Source organism: Varanus komodoensis, unplaced genomic scaffold, assembly GCF_004798865.1.
Source record: "Varanus komodoensis strain SLA01 unplaced genomic scaffold, ASM479886v1 scaffold80, whole genome shotgun sequence".
Taxonomy (NCBI): domain Eukaryota; kingdom Metazoa; phylum Chordata; class Lepidosauria; order Squamata; family Varanidae; genus Varanus; species Varanus komodoensis.
In genome coordinates, this window is record NW_025336482.1 from 966,724 (window position 1) to 993,663 (window position 26,940).

The following is a 26,940-nucleotide window of genomic DNA, read 5'->3' on the forward strand; positions in this document are numbered from 1 at the left end:
ATGGCTGTCCTTCAGAGTTTGCTTTTTCTGCTGAGCTTCTGTTCCTTTGCATCATGTCAGATGCCTGGTGGAAGAGGTAAGCTAAATCGGCTTTGCTGTCTTGCATCTTCTTAAGGTCTGTGGAATGTAAAAATTATCACTGATTTATTTCATGCAACAGCCAAAGTTTGCTGGGCAGCACACCAACAAGGAGAAAACTAAATTTCACACATGAATTTAAAACAATTGTCCAGGGTGGGAGGCAATGGCGGATTTGTCCTGTCCTGGTCTTTTTTCTACCCACCCACCCTGTGCCTCCAATATCCTGGTTTTCCCATTAAATTTCTGATTAAATGCTTGCTAAAATTGGCTGCGTGGAAGCAAACGGGAAGGGTTTCTCCAGACTGGGGGGACTGACACGGAATTGGCAAGTGTGGTTCAATCTAAGCAGGAGTGAAGTATTAGAAGCCGGGGCTAAGAAATCCCGCTGCAGGTATGAGTGGACGGGGTGTGCGTTCACAGAGGCTGATCAAGACAGGGGTCTTGGGGTGGGTGGACAGACCCATGGAAATGTTGACCCCGTACGCAGCTGCCGTGGAAAAGGCAAAGTCCAGGCAATGCACAATTAATGAAAGGGGCTGGAAATGAAACAGCCGAGCGCATCCTTGTCTTCATTGGAATCTGGGATGTGCCGGCACCTGGAATGCCGCATACCATTCCTGTCAAGACACCTAAAAGGCGTCTTGTAGGCTTGGAAACAGAACCCAAAAAGGCAACTTAGACAATTGAGGAGTTGGAGCGGCTCTGCTGCAGAACTTCAGGGATTATTTAGCCTTGAAAAAGCTGAGGAAGTGGAAACAAGACAGAAATTTGGGAGGGGAACTTCTCCCTTTCTCCGAATACTGGACCCCAAGGAGCCCATCCCATGAAGCTGCTTGATGGGACGTTTGGGAGAGCCAAGGAATGTCTTTGCTGCCCAGCCCAGAGCTGAACTACAGAATTCACTTCCACAAGATACACTGATTGGCACCCATGTGGAGAGCTTAAAAAAAGCGTCGAACAAATTCATGGTGGAGCAAACAGGTATTGAAAGCTACTAGTCCTCATGGTTTTGTGCTCCCTCCAATATCAGAGGCAGGATGTTGCTGGGGAACGTGGGCGGGAGGGAGCTGGACCCAAGGTCTCATCCTGCACTGCTTTTCTGACATTCATTTCGTTCCGTTTGCACCTGGTGTCATATTCCAAGAGTCACAATCTGTCTTAGGGGCAGATTGTGTGTTTGGTGGGATGGCCACATAGGCAGGGTCCAGGGCACTTCTCAATCTCTGGAGGCCCCCTACTCAAACACCCTGCTGTAATTAGCTACAGTCACTCCAGAAATGCGAACTCCTGCGTGCTTCCGATCCCACCGAGCTGCCTCCATTCAACGAAGCGCCATGCAAATATTTTGGATTCCTCCTCTCAGCATCCCGGCGACTGAGCATGGGCTGAGTGCACATACGTGGTTGTGGAAATGTGGGTGTACATCCATCCCCCAAAGTTCACCGCAAGCAGGTTGAAGCGATAATGTTTTCCCCGGGCTGGGCCACTTGCAAACACAGGGTGTGCGCGTGGGTGTGCATTTGTGTCCTCCCCAAAGAAACCATCTTAGGGAGGCACACATGGAAAAAACTGAGCTGAACCTTCTTCCTGAAAGGCTAGCTTTCTGCATGTGGGGAGTTTGGTTCACAGGGAGCCCTCCAAGAAGCAAAACCCAAGGGCGCTGTACCGTTTGATTTCTCAAGCTCATGACATAAACATGAGTTGGGGGGATCGGAAACAGCCTGACTCCTGACTGCGAGCAGGGGAAACGGGATTGTGAATTAATTTGGAGACTACCCAAACACCAGAGAAAGCAATCTAGTCAAGTCAAGGCAGGAGGAGAGAGAGAGGCAGAGAGAGCGCGATTCCATAAACGGTGCCACAAGAGCTGAGCAGGGTAGTCCAGGACAGGAAATTTCGGAAAACCCCTATTCATATGGCCACTATAAGCTGGAGACAGCTTGATGGCAACACTAACCAACTGATTTTTTAAGGCATACCTCAAAGGAAAAAAGCAGAGGCAGAGGGCGGGAGGAGACACAGAACAGTCACTGCTCCTGTTTGAAACTGGGAACCGTTTTTGGCACGTTGTAAGAAATTTCCCTTGAAGGGCAGATTTGAAAGGCCTTTATTTATAAATTGATGTACAAGCCTTTATAAACAGCTTACATATGTATGGGGCAAAGAGAGGAGGCATTTTCTATTCTCAGCTCCCCTCCTGGGGGAAGTGGTGACCTTGGAAGGCTTTGGCCCAACTTGCAAAATGAGCAACAGAGCAAAACAGAGCAAACTTGCAAAATGAGCTTCTGGGCGATTTACCTTGCTGGCAGGGTGGATGAAAGATGCCCAGTGAAAGGTTTAATTGCAGCGAGACTTGCGTAATTGCAAACACACGTGCCATGTAATCCCCAAATTATAGCCACACAGAACATACCACAAGAGACCTGTGGTTGTACAGTCACAGGGTTTAGGACCTGCTTGCATTGGCCGTGATAACCAGCAAGGATGGAAACTGTTCTCCAACACTTTGGAGCGATCTTTAAAGCATACTAGTTTGTGGGGGAAGGTAAATAAGAGAGGGCGTAAGAAATGGGTTATGGATTCAAGCATGGTTTGGAGATGGAAGAGAGATTTCCCGCAGTGCGGCTCCAGCACTCCCCTTTGAATCCATTGGCAGCCAATTCAGGCCAGATCGAAGGAAGTCATCTTTCACATGACATATCTTATTTTATTTACTGTATATATAAAGAAGGCTTGTGAAATGGATTGCATACAATCAGTAAAAACAAGGCTGCCCCTGCCCCTGCCCCTGCCCCTGCCGGCTCATCACCTAAAAAAGCCACAGCACACAAGGAAAATTGGTGAGGAGGGTAGAGGGGGAAAAAAAGTAAGCAGAGCAGGTAGAATGGCAGTCACTGGCAGAAGATACAGTGATAGCAACAGATCAGATGACTTTGAAATAGGCATTGGGGAGGAGGAGATCTATCTCTGAGGAATCACCAGGAAGGGTCAATAGAACCTCCTTGTTTGGAGCAGTCTACCAGAGGAGAGGGGAGAGCTTATTCCTGCTTGTGGTCTCTCTGAGAGGTACATGACAGGCCTTTGAGGAAGAGAACAACATGTAAATCTCTGATGAGGGGTAATTAATTAATCACCACATTTTGTAGCTAGTTGCATTAGATTTAAACTGGCCCATGCCTGGTTGGGGGACTTCCTAGCTGCAACCCCACCCTCTGCTTTTAGTGCCATCTAGCCAAAAAAATGCCAACTTCAGGTATCAACTAGCTTGCAGGAACTGACTAAGAAAGCAATTTGGAGGTCATGGCTGACGGCCTGGTTTTAAAATTTCTATTTCGCTTGAATTTCTTGAAGAAGCACTTTCGTGAGATTTCAGCACCATTGAAATTTTCACTGATTCACCCATTTGGAATGATTCCTGGCCAGTTTGGGTCTCTGCCCCAGCAGGGTACTTCAACTTCCTTTTTGGGCTGATGCATTTTAACCATTTCCCAAACAAGAAGGCAAACAAAAGAAAAGAAATTTGCATCAAGTGTAAGTTGAGTTGATGGAGGGTAGCATATTTCATATATCCACCCCCTTCTCCTGGACTGATCGCTTTTATTTCATGGTTAAAACAGTTGGCTGGTTGGAAATTTTCTCAACAGATCTTTGCCATAAGATATTCTGGTGTTTTTCTTGCTGCAGGGGGAGACCTTTCACCCCAAATGTTGTCAGAGATGAGAGAGACGAACAAGGTGCTGCGAGAAATTACAGAACTCCTGAAACAGCAGGTAAAGACCAGAGCACACACCTCACATCCTTAGGAAGGCCCTGTGCCCTTTTTTCCAACTAAAAACCTCAGCTTCAAAACCACCCAAGATTTCAAAACACAAAACGCAATTCTCTCCCTGCTCCCCTTTCACAATCCCCTGAATTAGTTACGGAAATGCTGCTTGAATTGGTTTTTTTTATTTTTTGCACATTTTTATTAAGATTTTAAACTAAAAAAACTAAAAAATAATCAATCATCAAATACATCGGACGTACTGGGTCACCCCCTATAACATATCTTTTTAACATTCTATAATCATATTCAAATCAATTTATAAAAACTTAAAGACATCTTTAAATCTAAGCCAAGTCCCATTTCTCCAGCCAGTCGTAAAAAAGGTCCCAAGTTTGACAGAAGTCAGTATCTTCTTTCTCCTTCAATAATAGAGTCAATCTGTCCATTTCTGCACAGTCCAGAATCTTTTTAAAAATCAGTTCCTCAGTAGGTAGTTCCTCACTCTTCCAGTATTGAATAGTTTGAATTGCTAAAAGTCAGCACTCCATAAATGTTGGATAAGAGTTTCCATTTGGAGCCTCACAGAGGTTATTCGGGTGTTTGGCAATTCAGTGGCGCCTCCCCAGCCAGAGGTAGGATATCTTGCAATAATCAAGCCTTGATTTGTTACCCATATATAAGCAACTTCTGACATTCCCAACTGGTACAACCTTGTGTCTACTTTACCCCTTCAGTAAGAACTGGGATGGAGTCTGAGGGCAATGGGATACCTGGGTAGCAGAACTACTTCATTTAGAGCCCTGAGGACTAGAACCTTACTTTATCTATTTAGAACCCTGAGGGAAAGGACAGAACACTTTTTCTGCATGTCGGAAAGTCCTGGGTTTGATCCCCAGCAGCACCTCCCGTTATGGCTGGGAAATAAACTCCAGTTGGCAACTCTGGCCTGGACAAACCAGCATAAAACAAGATCCTAGGTTTCAGTGACCCATTTGGAGGCACAGTGGCGACCACAGGGAAGCAGAACGGGTGGAGCGCTGGCTCGGTCTGCCAGTGCCGCTCCGCGTTCCCACTGCTTCGGCAGCTCCTGGCTCTGTTCGGGCGCTTGTGGTGGCGGTTTCGCTCCAGGCCCAGGTTGCGTCTGCTTTGCTCGGCCGGCTCTTGTGTAACACCAAGTTCCCGTCTTCTGTTCCACCCTCCCCCGTTCTCTGCCTCCGACTGCCAGCTAAACTGGAAAACCAGACTTGACCGGCCCTCGGTGCCAGGACAAACTGTGGAGGGAGATCGGGGGCCCCGGGGGACGAGGGAATGGCTTTCTGCACATTCCTACAGGCCTCCTGTTTGCTCGGGATGAAGTCAGACCTTCCGCTGCCCTTGATCTTGGGCTGCCGGGTTGCCTCCGCTTGGCCAGCCGCCACCGGAGACAGAATGCTAGGTTCCAGCAAGAGATCCTCGGATGTCTCTTTCAGAAAGACCAGGCAGAATTCACAGCAGTCTGGGCTGCTTTCCCAACTACAAATCCCATCTGCCCCAGCCAACACTGGGTGTGTAAACATTAAAAACCCCTCCTCTCCATTCCTTTCCAACCACACTTCCCTTCTCTTCCAGTCTCTGGCCTTGTACAAATTACTTTTAAAAACATTTTTCTTAAATTAAAGCACATCCCTCGGTTGCCAGAAGACGCAGGTAATTTTCTTGTGGAAGAGACCGAGTTTTCCATCCAGCAACCCCTTGCTTGGATACCGCCCCCAGCAAAATGATTTTGGCAGGGGACGCAAGGCACTGGTCCCCGCAGGTCCCTTCTGCCCAGGTTTATGGCGAAGTCTGGATTAGATTAAAAGCCACTGCAGTTGTTGAAATGCAGTCTGGAAAGTCACGGCAACGCTTGGGTTTCCCATCGGCTAAGAGACGGCCGCGAGCACGGGGCCTTTTCTCGTGCTGCCGGACGGCTGATTCCTACCGCCACGGGGAGAATCGAGTTGCACCCGGAGCCATGCAAGTCCCTCCGTGCTCTGGCCCCATTCCCTCTCCAGGGCCCCCCAGCTTTTGGGCAGCTCCCCCTTGCCCTGTCCCGAGCGGTGATACACCTCTCACAGTGAGGAAGCTGAGGGAAACGACGCTGCTATTTCTGGAATTTTGGGTGCACCCACCACTCAAAGGCAGCCCCAAAGCATCTTCAAAATGGCCGAAAGTTTCCACATCTTTGTAGCTCCAGCCCCTTCCTGAGGGTACCCTGGAGAGTTGTTAAAGAGGGAATCTCCTCTTTCTGCAGCGATAAAACTTCAGTTGCTAGAGCTGGAGGGCCAACCGTGAGGGATCGCTTCTGCCACCATCCCTTGTTTGTGAACTTCTGGTAGGGTGTGGACATTTCAAAGTTTTTCTGATGGAGGACGATTATATTAGTCCAACAGAACCTCCAGGTATACAAGCAGTCTACCTTTGGCCTGCACAGCCTGGCAGTTAGCAGGGGCCAGAATCTTGTCCTCATTTTACTTATTTATTAATTTATTTACTCGTGAACCTGGATGCCATCTGAATCCAGATGAATTATCTAGGCTACTTACTGTAAAATACTAAAACAACAACAACAACAACAATAAAACCAATTAAAATCACAGTGAAAAGTTAAATAAATAAATGTCATAATTATGCCAAGTAAGGAGACCGGCAGATGCCGGCCTAAATACCAAGTTTCAAGACTGTTTTTGGAAATATTCAGAGGAAAGGAATGTCTTTGGTGCCGAAAGGAAAACAAGGTTGGCGCCAGGCGAATTTCTTTGGGGAGCCTATTCCATAGTTGTGGGGCGCCCCTTCTTCTATTGACTGTCTGCTTTATTTCCGTTAGGCATGGCTCTTTTGGAAGGCAGGAGGGGCTTCCAAAAGAGCCATGCCTAAAGCAGACAGCCCAGATCTTAATGGGCAGGTAGACGCAGACAGGAGAAGACGGTGCTTTAGGTAAGCTTTAGGTCCTAAGGCGCTGAGGGCTTCATATGTCAAAACAAGCACTTTGAATTTGCCTGGGCCACAACTGGCATCCAGTCCAGGTTATACAAATATGGACCCACATGTTGCTGTTGTTGATGTGATTTTCTAGATGAAGGAAATCATCTTTCTGAAGAACACCGTGATGGAATGCGATGCCTGCGGTAAGTCCATTGATGGGACAAAATTCATGCATTTAATCTGGACGGGCAAAAGTGTGGGCCCTTTTCAGTGAGCCCCGCTGCCCCACTGGGATGCAAAATCCACCATCTGGCAGGCAGTTCTGTGCAAACAAACCCCATTGAACCAAATAGGATTCATGGAAGAGAGGTATGATCATTCCTGCTCTTTGCAAGGGGTCTGATGTGGGATGAATGGTCCTTGTGATGGGTCCCATGCTAATCGGTCTGAATTCCACCTTGGGGCTGAAATGACCTCTTCCACCTAGTCCAGTCACATTTCCTCCTCCTCCTCCTTATATTTATTCATATCTTGCCAATTCCCAGACTTTCTTTTCTTTTCCCCCGCTCAGCACAGGTTTCTTGAGCAAATGCATGCATAAACATCTATATACCTCGGTGGGGCGGCGTGGCTGCCACAGGGGAAGGGGAGCAGGTCTGTTTTGTAACCCCGTTTTGCCCCACTGCCCAGGTGCATCAGGCCAGCTGTGACAAGCTGGGGCCACCGCCTGAGAGCTCCACCCAAGGCGCGGCCGATAATTGCCCAACAATGCGGAACTCGATTCACACAGAGCTTCCAGCTGGATGCAGTGGCAGCTTAAGCCTTGCAGTGTGCTGTTCTGCTTCAGCTTCTTGGTGCAGCCGCTGCTCTTTTGCACTGAATCTTAGCCCGCAGGACACCCTCACCAGCACACAAGCACAAGTCCCTCTTTCACTGACTAATGCGGGCATCTGCGTACTTACCAAGTCCCGAAAGGGTTAACTCTGTTTGTCCACTGAGGAAATGGAGGAATTGAGGAAATCGTGGCACATTAGACAGGCATTACGGTTGGTCTTGAAAGTGCCACGGGACGGTATAAAGTGCCAGGAAATGCTACAAGATGCATCAAAGTGTTACGTGACTCTTTAAACTTCCACGCAACTAATTAATCCATTAATCTTTAAAGTGCCACGCAACACCTCAAAGTGCCACGCAATGCTTTTATATTGCCACAAGATGTTTTAAAGTGCCACGTGACACTTAAAAGCGCCACATGACGCTTCAAAGTGCCATGTGATGCTTTCAAAGTGCCACGTGACACTTCAAAGTACCACGCGACACTTCATAGTACCACATGATGCTTCAAAGTACCACATGATGCTTTTAAAGTGCCACACGATGTTTCAAAGTGCCACGTGAAGCTTTAAAGTGCCACAGACTCTCTTGAAGTGCCAGGAGATTCTTCTAAGTAATTATGTGAGCTGCCCTGAGTTCTTTGTAAGAAAAAAGGTAGGGTATAAATCTAATAAATAAGTTTGATAGAACGGAACTCACACGAGGAGACCCGTTTGCCTGCGGAGGCCGAAATGAGTTGGCTCATCTTTCCTTTCTCTCTCTCCACTTTCCCAGGAATGGGCACAGGTGCCACGGGCCCCGCCATCAGCGTGACAGCTCTGAACCGGTGCTTCCCCAACCCTTGCTTCCCGGGGGTCACCTGTACGGACACCCCGACCGGCTTCCGCTGTGGGGCCTGTCCTTTGGGTTACACAGGCAACGGGACCTATTGCACTGATATCAACGAGGTCAGTTTCTCTCTCTGCCTCCAGCTCATGACACACCCGCACGTGGCTGAAATACCAATTTGCTCCTTCTGTAACAATAGCTGAAAACGTGTCTGTCTGTCCATCCATCAGCCCCGTTGCACCAAGACCTAAGAACCTACGCAGCTGAACCTTGGCATGGATGCTAAGGGGAACCTGGAAGGATGTGCCTTAGATTACCATGTTGAAAATGCACAAATTAGTGCTGATTAATTTAAGTAAGGCCACGAGGGAGGCCGAAGGTTGCAGTAACATCTTCACTGGAGGACTAAACAACACATTTTCCAAAAAATATATATATACCCATTTCCACTAATAATCAATAAATTTCTGCATCCCTGTTTTGAGTGGGGAACTCCCTTACAGAACTGAGAGAGGTGGGAATTTCACGGGGTAACTATGTTTTGATTCTCATGTGCCTTCCCAATTGCATGCATTACAAACACATTTTTCCCCATCCGTAAGTGAGACTTCTTTTTCTAGTGCACAGCAAATCCGTGTTTCCCCCGAGTCCAATGTATCAACACGGTTCCCGGTTTCCGCTGTGAGTCCTGCCCTCCCGGCTACACTGGGCCAGTTCTTGAAGGAGTTGGCTTGTCATTTGCCAGGACCCATAAGCAGGTAAGCCCCAGAGGAATGGGTTTTCTTCTGTTAGGGATGGCAACTCTAACATGGCCCTTCTGGGTTTTACTGGGAGTGGGAGAGAGATCTCCTCTCTCATATTCATCTATATCTATATATGATTCTCTTAATAAAAGAGGCGAGCAAAGCCCGGCAATGCACTTCAATGCACCCCCCTGTGTTCAGCTAACTCCAAGGAACTTTAGAGAGCTGAGTGCTATGGCAGTTGGGGGCTTTAGTCCGGTACTGCAGTATTAAGTAGGAAAATCTAGAGAATATGATCTGATGGGAATGTTGCACAGTGACTTAGTGTGTAGTTGCCGATGGAGCCCCAATTTCCAAAGTTCAGTGAAGATCCCCAAACTGCACAAGCTCACAATGTAGCAGGATTTTCCCATTCCTAGCAGCAGGGAGAAACAATTTATCGCAAAGTCAACAGAGATGTTCCATTCCACATAGGCACCTTATTTGCCCACAGAAAACCAAAATACTTTGCATTGCAAAAAGGAACCTTCTCAACAGAACCTTTTGTTGCTGGGAAAATCCATCCCCAAGTGAGTGTGATGATCTGCACACACTCTGTTTTCCATACAGGTGTGCAATGACATCAATGAATGTGAGACAGGAGCGGCCAGGACCTGCGTCCCGAATTCCATCTGCATCAACACCAGGGTGAGCATGACTTCTGAAGTTATTTCAGGATGGAAGGGACTTGGGAACTCAGAGTCTGACTCTCCCAGACTGCTCAGGTGAAGATTCGAACAGCATCTGCAGCAGCTCCTTTCTATGAGAGGAAAGCTGTCCAGATTCAGCTTAATAGAAAGATTTTATGATATTAAATTCCTTTTGGAGTGGGACATTTTTATAGATGGACTTTGGTCCTTCAGGAGCGCGAAAGACTGTCTGAATTGTTTGGCCACCTGCTTCGATAATTAATGTTAAGAGTTAGAGGAAGAGAAACTAAAAGGGGAAGCAGAGACCAAAACGGTTGAAAAACCCATAGCGGTTCTGGCAAGCAAAGAACTGGATTTATCCTAATGGTGCCGCTATTCTCAACATTCCTTTTGGAAGATTCATTAACCAAATACATTTTGCTGCATTAAAAGAAATCTTCACATTTTACTGGAGTTTGTACTGAGGTCTATTTTGAGTTTTAGGGAACAGGGGCTGAGTATTGAGGCACTCGGATGAGGAGGGTTGGTGTAGTATAAAGCAAAAGACTTAGTTTTGGTATGATTACCTGGAATAATAAAATATGTGGCTGGGGAACCATATTTACCTACCTTACACCAGGCCGAGGTCTGGGCCCATTCAACAGCTATACCTGAGAAACTCCATCTTGTTCCGTACCTATGTTTGGAATTCACCTTCCATCCGACTTTCATCCCAACAGAGGTTGGTTGGCAATATTTGGCAGTCAAATAAATTTAGCAAAAGTGTGGATAAAGTTAGATAAGCTCTGGAAGAATTTGCACCACACGAGCGGCGATAAAAGGTGTCTACATTTAGCTGAGCCGCCCACCTGGGAAAGTTCCTGGTTTTGGAGGCACGGCAAAAAAAAAAAAAAAAAACAGCAGACAGTTTTCTTGCTGAGACAAAGACCCCATTGCTGTTCACAATGTCATCCAAGAATTTAGGATAGAAATAAAGCAGGGTATTTATTTATTTATTTATTTATTTAAAACTTTTATAGGCTGTCCCATTACCGAAGTCTCAGGATGGTTTAACAATACAAAATGTAAAAAAAAAAAAAATTAGAACACAGCAGCCTAACATTTGGCTAATAATAAAACTCCAATTAAAACAATCAGGTCTTAAAACATTGGGAAAATAAAAAGGGTTTGGTCTTTGTTCTTGTTGTGGTTAGTCGCAAAGTTGTGCCCAATCCATCACAAGCCCATGGACAACCTTCCTCCAGGCTCTCTTGCCCTCAACCATCCCCCGGTGTCCACCCCATCCAGCCACCTCGTTCTCTGCCATCCCCTTCCCCTTTTCCAGTCAATCGTTCCCAGCATCAGGCTCTTCTCCAGGGAGTCCTTCCTTCTCATTAGGTGGCCAAAGTATCTGAGCTTCATCTTCAGGATGTGGCCTTCTAAAGAGCAGTCAGGGTTGATCTCCTCTAGGATTGACTGGTTTGATCTCCTTGCGGTCCAAGGGACTCGCAGAGTCTCCTCCAGCACCACAATTCAAAGGCCTCAATTCTCCAGCGCTCAGCCTTCCTTATGGTCCAGCTTTCACAGCCATACATTGTTGTTGTTAGTTGCAAAGTTGTGCCCGACCCATCGCGACCCCACGGACAACACTTCTCCAGGCCCTCCTGTCCTCCACCATCCCTCGGAGTCCACCCAAGCTCAGGCCGACTGCTCCAGTGACCCCATCCAGCCACTTCATCCTCTGCCGTGCCCTTCTTCTTTTGCCCTCCATCATCCCCAGCATCAGGGTCTTCTCCAGGGAGTCCTTCCTTCTCAGGTGGCCAAAGTATTTGAGCTTCATCTTCAGGATCTGGCCTTCTAAAGAGCAGTCAGGGTTGATCTCCTCCAGGACTGACCGGTTTGATCGCCTTGCGGTGCAAGGGACTCGCAGGAGTCTCCTCCAGCACCACAGTCCAAAGGCCTCAATCCTTTGGCACTCAGCCTTCCTTATGGTCCAGCTTTCACAGCCATAAACTGCAACTGGGAAGACCATCGCCTTGACTATACGCACTTTTGTTGGCAGGGTGATGTCTCTGCTTTTTAGTATGCTGTCTAGGTTTGCCATAGCTTTCCTCCCCAGGAGCAAGCGTCTTTTAATTTCTTGGCTGCAGTCCCCATTTGCGGTGATCCTGGAGCCCAGGAAAATAAAATCTGTCACTACCTCCATCTCTTCCTCATCTATTTGCCAGAAAGTGATAGGCCTGGATGCCACAGATTCATAAGGATAAAAGACAGGGCAGGGGGAAATACTGGGGCAGGTTTCCCGGATCACAGCGGTGGTGCATGAGAGCGGAGAACAGAAACCCCTTTGGCTCTTCAGACCCTCCCTCTGGGCACCAACCGACTCTCAATAGCTTTGAGGAGCAGATCTGAGGCCCTGGGAAATGGATTTGGGGCTGGCTAAAGGCACGGGCGTGGGATGACACGACTTCTCTTCTGGCAGGGCTCCTACAAATGTGGGGCGTGCAAGAGTGGCTTTGTTGGAGACCAGGTTTCTGGCTGCCGGAGCAAGACTGAGCGGCGGTGCCCCAACGGAGAGCTGAGCCCGTGCCACGAAAAAGCAGAGTGTATCATTGAGCGCGATGGGACGCTTGCCTGTGTGGTGAGTCCATAGATTTATCTGGCTTCTCTCCAAAAGAGCCAGGGATCCGGAAATGAGGGTGGCGTGGGTTTGAGCGGCAGAGCCTGCTGGTCTCCCTTTCAGTGTTGCCTTCTGCTCCAGAAAGGCCTTCGAAATTTGAAAGGCAGCGCTCAGGTGCAGAGTGAAAAGGGAAGCGTCCCTCCAGACACCTTGGGCTGAGGGCTGGTGTCGAGGGCCCCTTTAGAGTCGCTGTCCTTCTTGCAAGTTCAGCCTCCTGGCTCACCTGCCTCTTCTTCTGGCCCAGGTCATGGAGGTGGGGAGGGACAGGAGATGCCCAGCATGGCCCTGCTGGCTGGGAATGATGGGAGATGCCATCAAACCCATCTCCGCTTTTGGATCTAGTGGTGGGCTCTCTCTCTCACTTGGTTTGAGGGCAGGCGGGGTGGTAAACCTGAAATTTATCCCCTTCAAGAACAGAGAACAATTTGTAGACCTTTCAAAGACAGAGTTATAGTCGGTTTGGCAATTGCTTGAAAATAAAAATAAAGTGGGGAACAGAAAATTGAGGAATCGGTCCCCCTTAGCCCTCCCTGGCTTCAGGCCCAGAGGCAGGGCTATGCAAATACTTGCACCTGATTTCCTCCAGTGGGGGCAGCCCACCCTGGTCCCAATCCTCCAGGGGCTTCTCTCACCTGGACTGGGAATTATTACTCACGAGCAGCTTTCTTTGCCCAGTGCAACGTTGGATGGGCTGGAAACGGCTACATCTGTGGGAAAGACACGGACATTGACGGCTTTCCGGACGAGAAGCTTCGTTGCAGTGACAGGAAGTGCCACAAGGTAAGAGTTCTTCTCTGCCACACCACAAGCCCTCCACCCACGGGCCAAGTCAGACTGTGGGTCTTTTCCGGCCTCCCCGGTTCTGCTGGCCGACTTCAGGCTCCCTGTTAATGCAGCAGGCTAAGAACATAGGCAGCCGGATGGATGCAGGTCCTAGGACAACCAGCATGCCTGAGTGGGCAGAAAAAACCCTAAAATTCCCAGGATTCCCAAGCTGGGAAAAAAGCCCCAGTGTGCCCTATATATCCCACTATGCTGGGACATCAGAAACAAATTTATTTTGTGAATAACTGCCAGGTTACAAAGCTGAAGAACCGAATCATAATCGGTTCCAACGATGCGAACCCTTTTTTAAAAATAGCATTTCTACACCAGTTTTGCTGCCATCACAGCAGTGAAATGAAAACCCTAAGAAGGTAAAACAGGATAAAACAGCAAAACTGACACATTCCAATGTTAATCTCGTGTTTTTCCAACTGATTTTGTGATCTTTCTTCTTTTCTTGCACCCTCACAAAAAAACAAAACAAAAACGATTTAAGGTGCAATCCAGTGCAAATTTAGAGAAAAAAGCCCTACATTTCCCCTTATGCAACAGGACTAGCAGGAAAAGGCTTGGAGTTTTAAAATGTTCTGTTCTTTTGAAAAACAAACATCTCAGTAATATAATATCTTTATTTAATTAGGCATCTTCTGCTGCCAAAGCTCCCTGGGCTATTCACAACAATTAAAACCATAACATACCATGAAAGAGACAACAAAAGTTTAAAGCTGCAGCCTAACCTGAAAAGAAAATAAAGCCAAATCTAAGAGCAATGCAAAGATTTAAAACGCAGGAACAGGTTTCGAGCGATGAACTGGAGGAGCAAAAAATGCCTGGGGAAATCAAAGGGCTTGCGTGGCTGCTCCAAAGGGCATGAAGTGGGTGCCCAGCTGGCTTGCTCATCTCCTTTCTTGGCCTCCTCCAGTGCGAAATGAAAAGGTTATTTCCTTTCTGCTCCTAACATTTGGCCCTCGGTTGGCCCTTCAGGATAACTGCGTGACCGTTCCCAACTCCGGCCAGGAGGATGCCGACCGAGATGGGATCGGGGATGCCTGTGACGACGACGCTGACGGGGACGGGATCAAAAACACCGAGGTCAGGCCTCATGTCCCCACCCCGTGCGCTACAGAGCCACCCACCTCCCTCCAGTTCTATTCCCAGGATCTCAGAAAACAGCCATGTCCCATCATCCTTCCATCGTGCCGTGCTTGGATCCAAGGAAGAATGTGATCCAGTGGGATAATTTATCTTTTTTTAACCATTTAAATGGGATCAGACAAGCAGGGGAGACACCTTGATCACGACGGAGGTTTTCCCAGGGTGGGGCTCATTCCTTGCACCCCGGGTGCGCTGACCCCTGTGATTTCCCCAAATGCGGGAAACTCGACTGCATAATTTGTGCTACTGGGGGACTGCATTCACGCTTATTTTTAGGGACTGCAGGTGGCGCAGTGGGTTAAAGTGCTGTGCTGCTGGGCTGGTAGATCGAAAGGTTGCCAGTTCGAATCTGCAGAACGGGGCGAGTCCTGTAGGTCCGTCTCAGCTCCTGCCAAACATAACGTCAAGGGGAAACCTTTATCGAGCCGGCTGGAGCCGGGGGTCAGACTAGATGGCCCGGGAGACCCCTTCTGACTCGCTCTGTTTCTATGCTTCTATGTTTCTAAGCTGGCACAAAAGTTTGGCCAGCTATGGGACAGCTCGCCCTAAACCGCCGGTTTTGACATCCTGGGAATAGGGCAGGGATGGGGTGTGTGGTCTGACGCCGACCTCCGGCAACAGCCCTTTTCTCATCTCTGTGGCTCCTTCCTCATGGCCACTTGTGTCTCCTCCGTGCACCAGGACAATTGTGTCTTTGTGCGCAACACGGACCAGCGCAATGCCGACCAGGACAACTTCGGGGACGCCTGTGACAACTGCCGGCACGTGAAGAACAACGGGCAGCGAGACAGCGATGGGGATGGGAAGGGGGACCTGTGTGACGACGACATGGACGGAGACAGTGAGTGCCCTCCGGCCACCTGTTTATTTATGGATTTATTTATTTAGGGAACTTCTATGCCGCCCCATTTGCCGAAGCCTCGGGGAGGCTCACAATCATAAATAAATAACGTAACCTAAAACAATATAATTTGACAGTATAAATTACTGTTTTAAGCCTTTTAAGCCTCCCAACACTCAGGTCCTGAGCAGAGAGGATAAGAAGATGGAAATAACGGCAGTGGGGTGGGAGAGAAATAGAGTTGTCATCATTAATGACAGCTTCATTTCTGTCCTATGTGGGCAAGCCGTCCTGAGATGCCACGCATCGAGGATGGCATATAAAAGTTTTAAATAAATACATAAATAAATAAAATATCCTGCCTAATGGTAACAGTTTTGTTTCTGTACTGCCCGTTATTAATATCATTTATTTATTAGTACAATATTTATTTATTATTTTATTTATTAAAAGCTTTTGTATGCCGTCCTATTATACAGGATCTCCAGATGGCTTACAATATTTAAAAACAATTAAAACAACAATTTCAATAAATAATAGAACAAAAGAATAAATCACAAAACAAACAGAGCGACTAAACTTAAAAGCTGTTAAATTTTAAAATACTGTTTAAATACTAAGGTTTTGGCCCGGCACCGAAAAGAGTATAATGAAATAATATTAACATAATAAGTCTCAGCAGCAGAACATAATCACCTAATAATCACATAATCAGGTATTCATTCATTCGTCTATCATGTTTATATACCAAAGATAAATAAATAACCAAACCTCTGTAGGCAGTTTAAGAAGATTAAACAGCTTAGGACCTGGATATTTGGGGGAGTGTCTCCTTCCCTATGTGCTCGCCCACCCCATAAGAGCTGCTTCGGAGGTCCTTCTTCGGGAGCCCTCTTTGAAAGAGAGCAGGAGAGCGGCTACCCGGAGCGGGGCCTCCTCTGCAGTGGCACCCCAGCTGCGGAATACACTCCCCAGAGAGGTTTGCCTGACACCAGCCCTATTTCCATTTTTGTGCCCAGCCAAAACCTGTTCATATTCCTGCTACTTAAGTGCTAACGTTGTTTTAAAGATGTGATTTCCCTTGCTCTATTTGATGTTGATGCTTACTTTTATTTTATTTTATTGTATCACCATCCTGGGACCTAGTGGAGGATGGCATATAAAAGCGTTAAATAAATGAATAAAATCCATAGAAAACGAATTATCAAAACCATATGCCTGCAGGCATACAAATGGACAGTACACACAGAGGCACACTCATCTGTCCAAACCATTTTAAAGCTATGTTCAGATGTTCTCCAGAACTATTTAAATGATATTCCAGGAAAGCCAAACTGCCCCAACCCGGCATCACAAACACATCCCGAGAGCACAATTTTAGTAAAGACTCGGGACGGTCTTATTATTTGTGATTCTATGCTATCCCGCCTTTGTTCACCTTGCAAGGAGTCTAAGGCAATTCTTGTGATCCTCTGTAATTTATCCATACAACAGTCCTGCAAGGTAGGTCAGGCTGAGTGACCAGGCCGGTCCTAAGTCCCCCAGTGAGTTACTCAGCCAAGTGGGGACTAGAACCCGGATTGCCAAGGCCCAGTCTGCTCTGCACCGGCTCACCTAGAGAAGTTTTAAAAGGAAAAATTCATGAGGATATCCATGGTGACTAGTCCTCATGTCTCTACGCTGTCCTCAGTATCAGAGGCTGTGTGCTGGGAAACATGGCAGGAGGGAGCTGTTGCAATCCCGTCATTGGAATAGAATGTGAGATCAGATGGACCCCTGGGCCTGATCCAGTGGGGTTGCTCTTAAGGGCTCAAGTCCACTCCCCGAGCAGGGCATGCCACGCTCTTTTCAAGGGGAGAATGCGAAGCGGAAGGGGATGCTTTTTTAAATATCACTGGAAGACGCAGTTCAGACTAAATAACGCACACAGCTTGGCTGCTGGTCTTGACTTCCATTTGCGCCTCTGCAGAGATCAAGAATGTTCTGGACAACTGCGTGAGGATCCCGAACCCAGACCAGAAGGACAGCGATGGCGACGGTGTGGGCGACGTTTGCGACAGCTGCCCGTTGATCAGCAACCCAGATCAGGTAACTGCCGATCCAAGTGGGAAGGAGACGGCAGCGGTGTCTTGGGTCTTTTCCTGAGTGGTAGCCGCTCTCTTACCAATCTGTAGAATCCCGATATTTCTCATGCGTCTAGGTAGAAAAAAAGAAAAAAAATTCCTCCACTGGTTTGGTTTTTCCATCAACATCTGGGCTTGCAAAAGAGCGATCGCGAGGCGTTTCTTTAATTAGACAGAGAATTCGGGATGCAGACGGGATCCGTTGGCACGGGCTGCAGCCGTGCCTGTTTTCTCGTGGGCTATCGGCTCTCATTTTCTAACATGTTGCAAAGTATTTAGGGAAAGCAACTAACTTCCAAAGTACTGAGTGGTTTTCACATTAGCTAAATTTCATGTGACGCCATGCTGTTGTTAGAAGGCCAATATGGAGGCGAAACCTTTGCTATTAAGTCTCCATCCTTGATGCTCTGGGGGTATTTGTGGCATTGAGAAGTTCTAAATTTTAGGGCACAACTGAAGCCTTCTGTGGCAATTGTGGGATGAGGGGGCCGAGGGGAAATCTCTGAGCTCGGACCCCCAGCTCTGAGGTCTTTTCCAACCTGGTATCTGGGGAACTGAAGTCTTCTACGGCCTTCCAGGTGCATCCAGGGGAGAATAGGGTCACCCAAGAGCTGCAAAATTTATTAGGGACCAGAGCAATTTTGATTCGGCTAACTCAAACATCCTTGTTTAGATGCATTTCTGCTTCCAGGGTCTCGTGTCAACAGTTGTCTTGTTTTTAAGTTTTAAACTTTTGACTTCACACCCTTGCCCGTACCTGAAGCCGACTGTTCTAGCATTAACATACACAATACACGTGACAAGCATATGTGAACAGTTCACATGTGCATTTTCTTTTGATCCACAAAGCTGTCTTGGGAAAGTGCAAACGCATTGCCTGGACGGCACCATCTTCCTTTGAGGAAATGCAGCGTACACATCTTTAAATTAAAAAATCAGGATGGCTACAGACTTGAAGGCCCAGTGCTTGAAAATCACAGATTTTCTAGAGACTTGCACTAGGGAGTTGAGGTAGCTTGTAAGATTTCGAACTTTTAAGAAAAGAGATATTGTAAGCCGTCCAGAGACGAAAGTGGTGAATGGCATATTAATGTCCTAAATAATAAATAAATAAATAAATAAATTTAAAATAGGAGGTGAGGTTAAAATGTGTACTCTTCTCAGTCAACAGTCAAGAAATGCAGGGCCTAGAGTTTCTCAAAACACTGTAGGATATTACTTCCTAAAATGTATTTTCCTTTTTAAAAAATGTAACTCGGTGGTGCTTCTTCTTGTTTAGAAAGACACAGACCACGATCTCGTCGGCGACCCCTGCGACACCAACCAGGACCGGTGAGTTGTGCAAACAGGTTGGCCTCGTTCTGCTTGCCACTGGTTTGGGGTTCCAGACAGATCCCTGGGTAACTGCATTACAAATCCAGAAAGCAACCACTGCAGCCATGGGTGTGTGTCTTTGGGGAGGTAGAGGAAGCAACCCCAGAGCAGCAAGTCCTACAGAGATGCGACAGGCAGACTCCTCCAAGGGAAGGTCATACTCTAATCCTGAACCATCCAAAGGCACTCAGTGTAGAGACTTGGTAGAGCAGCAAGCTGACTGGAGGGGAAGGGACAAAGGAGAGGAGTGACTCATACATAATTGCAACAGGCATCCTCCCATGTGGGCAAAAATGCCTTAGACTCTCCAAATTTTAAATGGAATAAAAGACACCATAATGGCTCTGAGTGGAAACCTCACTGGTTTCCTTTGGGCTGGGTTGTCCTAAATTGACATTCACTTCACCTCAGGCAAATTCCCTCCTCTGTCTGTCCCCGAACCCTAGAGATGGAGATGGTCTGCAGGATTCCCAGGACAACTGCCCGTCGGTGCCCAACAGCTCCCAGCTGGACTCAGACCAGGATGGAATCGGAGATGAGTGTGATGACGACGACGACAACGACGGCATTCCTGATAAGAGGGCCCCAGGCCCGGACAACTGTCGCTTGGTCCCCAACCCTGGTCAGCAAGATACAGACGGTGAGGACTAGGCGCATGCTCTGCCTCCAGTCGGCCCAACAATCCAGCACAAAGTGCAGCGTAATATTTCAACATCCAGCATTTTGACAAGTTTAGACTCCTGCAGGCAGCTGACCTGTTCCACTGTGGGCTGTCCAATGGCCAGGAGACGAGGGCAGCCCTAATCTGGCATCCCAAAGATGACAGAGGTGGCTCCAGAACCTGCCACAGTCAGGGAGCCACCACAGCGAAGGCTCCGCACTTCCTCTCCTGGAAGAGGTGCTGGGGAAGGCCTGCAATGTCCAGGCAGATTCAGCTCGGGAGAGGTGTTCCACCAGCAACCGCATCTCCCACCGTGTAGGGCAGCGGTCCTGTGCCGTCAGGTCACCTCCGCTGTCCGTGAAGCCCTCCAAAATGTTCCGTCCACGGCAGCCCTGCTCGGCTCTTGCCGATTCTGGGCTGCGTCTGCCTTGATGGACCCCACCCCTCTCCTGTTTGGCCTCGTCCCCTTCTTCTGCCTTCGACTTTCCCCAGCAAGGGAGGAAACCTAGACACAGAAACCCGTAAGCTGCTGGCAGACTCAGTCTGTCCGGAGCAGATTCCCCCGACAAAGAGGATCACTGCCCATATGCCACAGGCACTCAGAGCAGAGACTTGGTAGAGCGGCAAGCTGACTGGAGGGGAAGGGACAAAGGAGAGGAGTGACTCATACATAATTGCAACAGGCATCCTCCCATGTGGGCAAAAATGCCTTAAACTCCCCAAATTTTAAAAGGAATAAAAGACACCACAATGGCTCTTTCACAGTCCTCTTGTTGCAGGCGACGGCATCGGGGACGCCTGCGAGGATGACTTCGACAGGGATCAAGTCATCGACCGGATTGACGTCTGCCCCGAGAACGCCCAGGTGACCCTGACCGACTTCCGTGCCTTCCAGACCGTGGTGCTCGACCCCGAGGGGGATGCCCAGATAGACCCCAACTGGATAGTCCTCAACCAGGTGAGGCCGCGAGGCAGGTTTATTTATTTATTTCGGAAGCTTCTATGCCGCCCCATTTGCCGAAGCCTCGGGGTGGCTCACAACAATAAATAAATAATCATAATATTTGCCCAGCCCTGCATGGGGATGGGGGGCTCCTGCGCCCCACACTTTCTTTGCACGCTTGGGAGTGCAGGACCCCTCTTCCTGCTACTGTGGTGGGGACAGCAGCAAAGTCCCGGGCAGAATATTCAGCAATGGGCAGAGCAGAAATGTTAATAATTAGTTTCTAAAAAAGATCTTGGACTGTGCAGAAATGGATAGACTGACTTTATCATTGAAGAAAGAAGATACTGACTTCTGTCAAACGTGAGACTCTTTTTATTACTGGCTAGAGAAACGGGACTTGGCTTAGATTTAAATATATTTTTAAGTTATCATAAATGGAAAAAGAAGGGTGTGGGGGCTGACCCGGCAGGCTCGATGTTTTTGATGACTGATGTTGTTTGTAGTTTTCTTTTTGTTTTTTAGGATTATAATTTCAAATAAAACTTACTATAAAAAAAGAAATGTTAATAATTAGTAATGGTGACCCGCGCTCTGGTAACCTCCTGTTTGGGCTACAGCAATGGTGTTTTATGTGGGGCTGCCCTTGAAGGTGGTCCGAATATTTCCACTGGTCCAAAATACAGCTGCCAAGTTATTAATGGCAGATATTAATTCCCATATCACGCCAGTCCTGTATCGCTTACACTGGCTGCCAATTGAAGTCCGGGCCCAATTCCTATAAAGCTTGGGTCCTGGATACCTGAGCGAGCGCCTGCTTCCCTACGTGCCGGCCCACCCCCCTGAGATCGGAGGCGGAGGCCCTTCTCCGGGAACCATCTTTGAAGGAGGTCGGGAGGGCGGCTACTCAGAGAAGGGCCTTCTCAGCAGTGGCACCCCGACTGTGGAACACGCTCCCCAGGGAGGTTTGCCTGGCGCCGTCGCTCTCTTCTTTTTGGCATAACCTTTTTATTTTCGCGGTATTTTATCAATTAATTGGATTTATTCTTGTTTTTATCATTATTTATTGGGTGAGGGTGTTGCATGTTGTTCTTATGGGTTTTTTGTCCTTTTGTTCTTTATAAGCTGCCCAGAAACTTTGAGCAATGGGACGGCATAGAAAAACTTTAAATAAATAAAAATAAAAATAAATTACCAGGCTTCTTTCCTCCCTGTGCCCCCTTGCTTATCTGGGGGATGCTGAGCCTCAGCTCCCTGCCTGACAAGGAGCCCACCTTGTCTTTGGCCCACTTTCCTCCCTAAAAGGGAAGGGCCAAACGGCCCTCAGACGGACGAGCGACAGCTTGGAAGAGCTTTAATCAGAAATAACGCTGGCACTGTGCCCCTTCCATCTCTGGGAGGCGGCCCCTGAAAGCTCCTCCATAGTGGAACTCAGCCCTTGCTTGGAGAAGGCCCCAAACTTCATGACTGTATCACGTGCTGGGGGCTTGGAGGCAAAGCGTTGTCAGTTCAGAGACCCAAAGTCTGGAGATGCCTCCGTTAGCCACAACCTGCAGCTAACATGAGGAAAGGCCCAAACAAACCTTGCTCGTGGGGTCTCTTGGAAATTCCAGGGTAGACTGCTCTTGAACATGGAGGTTAGCCATGGATAGTCCTGCTCTGTCTAGGCCCAAGGATATTGCGTGCCAATCCAATATCCTCTCTTGTGAGATGTGCTTAGAGCTTCCATACCACCGGCCTTCTTTAAAAATGCTGTTTTTCTCAGGGTATGGAGATCGTCCAAACTATGAACAGTGACCCAGGCCTGGCTGTCGGTAAGCGAGCCTTTCTTCTTAACCAGAAGTGCTCCTTGCTTATTTCTGCTTTAAAAACACATGTGCCTTTCAATACCTACAAATGCACTAATGTTGCGCTGTCTGAAATTTAATTTCTCTGACCGTCCTTAAACAAAGATGGATTTTGACTAACTTGGTTACCTTGCTGGCTTTATATGGCAATGGCTGCCCAGAAAGGATGTTGCTTAATGGGCAGCTTTTAAACTAATTTAATAAATAAATATTGCTTTGTAGCCAGGAATAATTAATAGGCCAGTTCTGATTAAAAAAGTAAATGTGTCTGTTTCATGGGTTTGTTGAAGGATGAGTAGAAACCGTGGTTGCTTTTCAAAACAGATGCTATTGATTCCGTTCAGCCACCACCCTTAACCCCCACTATAGAGGCCACGACCAACCCAAATTGTGGACTTCCAGATGTTTTGGCCCCAGGTTGGCCACCCTGAGCTACCTTGTTAAAAACCCCAAAATGTGCCCATGCAGAACCAGAACCCGCTGCTTGTTTTGTTTTGTTAAACCAAGTATCTAGCCCTCATGATTGTGAAAACAGGCTTAGAAGTGTGCTGGCAATGCTATGCTGGCTGGAGTATTCTGGGAGTTGTAATCCCACACACCTGGAAGGCATGTTAAGTCCAAGGGCCAAATCCACTGGAGAGAAGCCCTCCGAGGGCCACATCCCAGGAGCGTGTGAGGCTGAAGACAAAAGCCACAGAGCCAGAAATAACAGATGCTCTAGTTTAAAGCACTTCTTCCCAGGAACTGTGCCTCTGGAGCGGCATTTACGCTTCAGAATGGAGGAACAAGGCTGGATCTGATCGGTGCAGGGCGAGGAGAGACGGTTTGGCTGGGGAAGGGGGTGTTATCTGAGCTCCTGCGCCCCTGCTTTAGCGGCTGCTCTGTGGATGGAGGCCTGAAGCCCCCCCCCCAACACACACACACACACACACACACACACACACACACACACTCCAGCCCGGAGAGATCGAAGCACCCAGTCGGGTTGCTGAGCACTGTGTGACGTCTCCTCTGCTTTCTCCCCCGGTTGAGGGTACACGGCTTTTAATGGGGTGGACTTCGAGGGCACCTTCCACGTGAACACGGCCACGGACGACGACTATGCCGGCTTCATCTTCGGCTATCAGGACAGCTCCAGCTTCTATGTGGTCATGTGGAAGCAGATGGAGCAAACGTACTGGCAGGCAAATCCGTTCCGGGCAGTGGCGGAGCCCGGGATTCAGCTCAAGGTATAGAAGCCAGCTCCCGGGAAGCTCCGAGGGGCCGTGAGAATGGGGAGAGCCCCACTTCCAGGCACAAGGACCTCCCCGCTCCAAGACCCACAGCTTGGGGTGTGTGTGGGCTTGTTCCTTCCACACACCAGGCCTTCCCGGCGTGGTGCATGGTGGGCCGTGTAAATGGGGGCGTGGTCCTGCAGGTCAGGGGCAATTCCCGCCTCACCTCAGCTGTCGGCATCCTTAATCCAACAAGCTTTGCCAAACCTCACACTTTCCTGAATTGCGAAGCCCTAAGGGTGTGTACAGGAGAGAATCCCCAGATGATGACGAGGCCGCTAGGGTGTCGTGGCCCCACAACAATGAGAAGGTTACAAGCTGCACTTCCTAAATGTGTCCTTTGCATCGCTTGCCCTCCACCCCAGGCGGTGAAGTCCAGGACGGGCCCCGGGGAGTATCTCCGAAACTCGCTGTGGCACACAGGGGACACGGCTGACCAGGTCAAGCTGTTGTGGAAAGACCCCCGGAACGTGGGGTGGAAAGACAAGACCTCCTACCGCTGGTTCCTGCAGCACCGGCCCCAGGTGGGCTACATCAGGTAAGCACCGATCCCGACAGAGCCGGCTGGTATTGTTCTTGGTCCACCCACAGCTGACGTCCTGCCTGGATTCGGGAAAGGGCCTTTTTGGTGGTGGCACTGCTGTTCAGGATTCTTCTCCAGACAAACCCAACTGCTTCTTTCTCTTCCCATTTTTATATGGTGAAGAGTTTTTTATAAATTTCAAGAGGCACTTGATGGATTCTGGTGTTCTTAAATGGTTTTTTATTCTCTTTTAGTGCTGCAGTTTGCTTTTAATTTGCTCATGTGAGTTTTAGATGGCATTCTTAGGAGATTTTCCCATTTTTAAATATAAGAAGCTCTGCCAAATCTGACTGAAAAGGTAAAAATAAGAAATTCAATGAAGTGAGCTCAGGATAGCCTTAGTCTTGGCCGTTAATGAAAGATGTTTGAAAACTTCAGTAAGCATTCGGAATGAACGAACAGGAGGAGTTTAAAGCAATGCAGAGGTAGGAAAAGAGGCAGCTGAGATGTCCCTGGGAATCCTGAAGCGGACTGGGAAGGAATGACTCCCATCCAATCCCGCATCATCCAGTTAAAACGAGGAAAGATTTAGGAGACTGGGGGTAGCTTATTTTGTGAGTTCTGCTCATTTCTGGTACACAAGATCCTCAAGTTCACAATTCTGTAAATTCTAGGTGTGAATCTTTTGCACCAAGTTTTGGTAGGTGCCTCTCCAAACTGTCGGAAAACATTAAAGCTGTTGATTTTGCAAGCCTGGAGTCCGTAAAGCCCCAGCTTTTGGGAGCTTGGCTCTTCCTTTCCAAAACTAAAGACAATGCCCATTTGATTTCATTATACAAAATTTGCCTGGGCTTAACTCTAGGTTTGCTTGTTTGGGGTTTTTTTATTAATAAGCTACTAAGATCTAGAACAGTGATGGCAAACCTTTTAGAGTCCGAGTGCCCGAACTGCAACTCAGAACCCACTTACTTATCGCAAAGTATTTGTTTTTTGGCGCCAGGCGAAGACCTTTTTATTTAAGCGTCATTTTAATTGTTAATATTATTTGCTTATTTTATCTGGCCAGGGCGACTTATTTTATATTGTTATTTCTTGTATTTTAATTTATGTTGTGAGCCGCCCCGAGGCTTCGGCGAATGGGGAGGCATAGAACTGTTTTAATAAATAAATAAATACGTAAAAGTGCCAACACGACAATAAACCTGAATTTGCTGGCCACCAGCACAAGGGGGCAATGTTCCGCTGGCCACCAGCTTTTGGCGGGCCCTGAAAAAGGCATCTGAACGTATTTCCTACCTGAGTGTATTTCCTACCTTCTGCTAAAATCACAGTCCAAGCAAAACCCTGGCAGCTCACTGCCGGCCATGTGAAATCTCGGAGAGTCGTGGCTAATGAGTGCTTGTATGCTGTCAGAGAGGGCTGTGTGTGCCCCTTTGGGATCACCATCACTGACCTAGGCCAACCAAGGCTAAAGCTTGTGCTGGCCAGAAATGAGGTCCACCCATCCTCCTTCCTCCTTCCTTTCCAGAGCTCGCTTCTACGAGGGCCCCGAGGTGGTGGCGGACACAGGTGTCGTCCTTGACACAACCATGCGTGGAGGCCGGCTGGGCGTGTTCTGCTTCTCTCAGGAGAACATCATCTGGTCCAATTTGCGGTATCGCTGCAACGGTAAGCAGGTCGTATTCCCTCTGGGTTCCCCGTCTGGCTACATTCACATGCTTACCATCTCAGAGAAGCAACACAAAAGGAAGCGGGATGAGGAGGGAAGAGGAAAACATAGCTGCCCAAATGCTACAGAGAGATTGCTTGGATATCCCAAAGCAATTGCTGCACCAACCACAATGGGTTACATGCACCATTGTGGCACTTAAGGAACGGTGCTAGTCCCGGATGTCCGTGACCATGATGCTCACACTGACCCCCAAAGCTCCTCCTCCACGTTCTCCCCTTGCAGATAGTTCTTAGCGGGAAGGTGCGGGTGAGCCATCAAGTCACAGAAAACAGCCGGCAACGCTGCTTCTGCACATCTGGCTCTCCAGCAGAGCTTGGACACCTGAGAAAATGGCTGGTTTGGGGATCTTTAGGCCTGCCACCAGGAGCCGAAGCTCTTGGCTGCTTGTAGCCACAGGGCTGAGCACAGCTTGAGCCCCTCTGGGATTCCTGGAAAGGCAAACATCACAGGCACCGTGCCCGTTTGGCTCCGGTTCCTCTTCACTGGAAATGCTTCCCTTGCCTCTCCTTGTCAGCCACACCTTTCAATCACTCCTTTCCCCTTTCAATTGCAGACACGATCCCCGAAGACTACGCGTCTTATCGGAACCAGCAAGACTACTAAATGCCGTTGCCCAAGCTGCACAGATTTAGCTTGAGAGAGACAGCCCAATGCAGGCGCGCAAAGCTTTTTGCTCTTACGATATTACTGCGTTGTGCCGCACACAACGCCTCGCAAGCACCCCCGTCTTCAAATGCACCTTGCCCCCACCCCCCTCCAGCCGGTGGCCTGGCTCTCTCTCTCACAAGCCTCCCTGGAGCTGCCTGGGTGTGGACAGAGACTGGCTTAAAGCGCATTCCTGCCCACGTTTCCTGTTACGCGCACTCTGGAAGAGCGGTGAATGCATTCACCGCTTGGAACACTGCTAGCAAAAGAAGGGAAATTACATCGCCGAAGACTCTGGAATGCCCAAGCACGGATGAATTTGTCAAGTCTTTTCTTCTGCATTTGCATTTTTAAAATCTCGCGTTCCCTCTCTTCTCACATTTCAGTAAATCCATATTAAAAGCCCCTGAATAGAAGCCCCCCAAAGTTCTCTAGGGAGGAAAGGAAGCCCTTC

At 48.3% G+C, this 26,940-nt stretch overlaps 1 protein-coding gene and 1 non-coding gene across 2 annotated transcripts; both read left to right on the plus strand.

Moving 5' to 3' along the window:
• Positions 1–26,494, plus strand: LOC123036589 (cartilage oligomeric matrix protein). Its single transcript, XM_044455920.1, has 19 exons — positions 1–76; positions 3,766–3,851; positions 6,942–6,993; positions 8,399–8,571; positions 9,073–9,210; positions 9,805–9,882; positions 12,346–12,504; positions 13,219–13,323; positions 14,353–14,460; positions 15,205–15,364; positions 17,334–17,452; positions 18,767–18,819; positions 19,308–19,501; positions 20,302–20,480; positions 22,231–22,279; positions 23,345–23,541; positions 23,952–24,124; positions 25,638–25,777; positions 26,395–26,494. The coding sequence occupies exons 1-19, from the start codon at positions 1–3 to the stop codon at positions 26,442–26,444; spliced, it is 2,289 nt and encodes a 762-aa protein (XP_044311855.1). The 3' UTR covers positions 26,445–26,494.
• LOC123036649 lies at positions 14,640–14,798 on the plus strand. The gene has a single exon (XR_006417177.1). It is a non-coding gene; the product is annotated as a U1 spliceosomal RNA (small nuclear RNA).
• Positions 26,495–26,940: the final 446 nt, after the last annotated feature.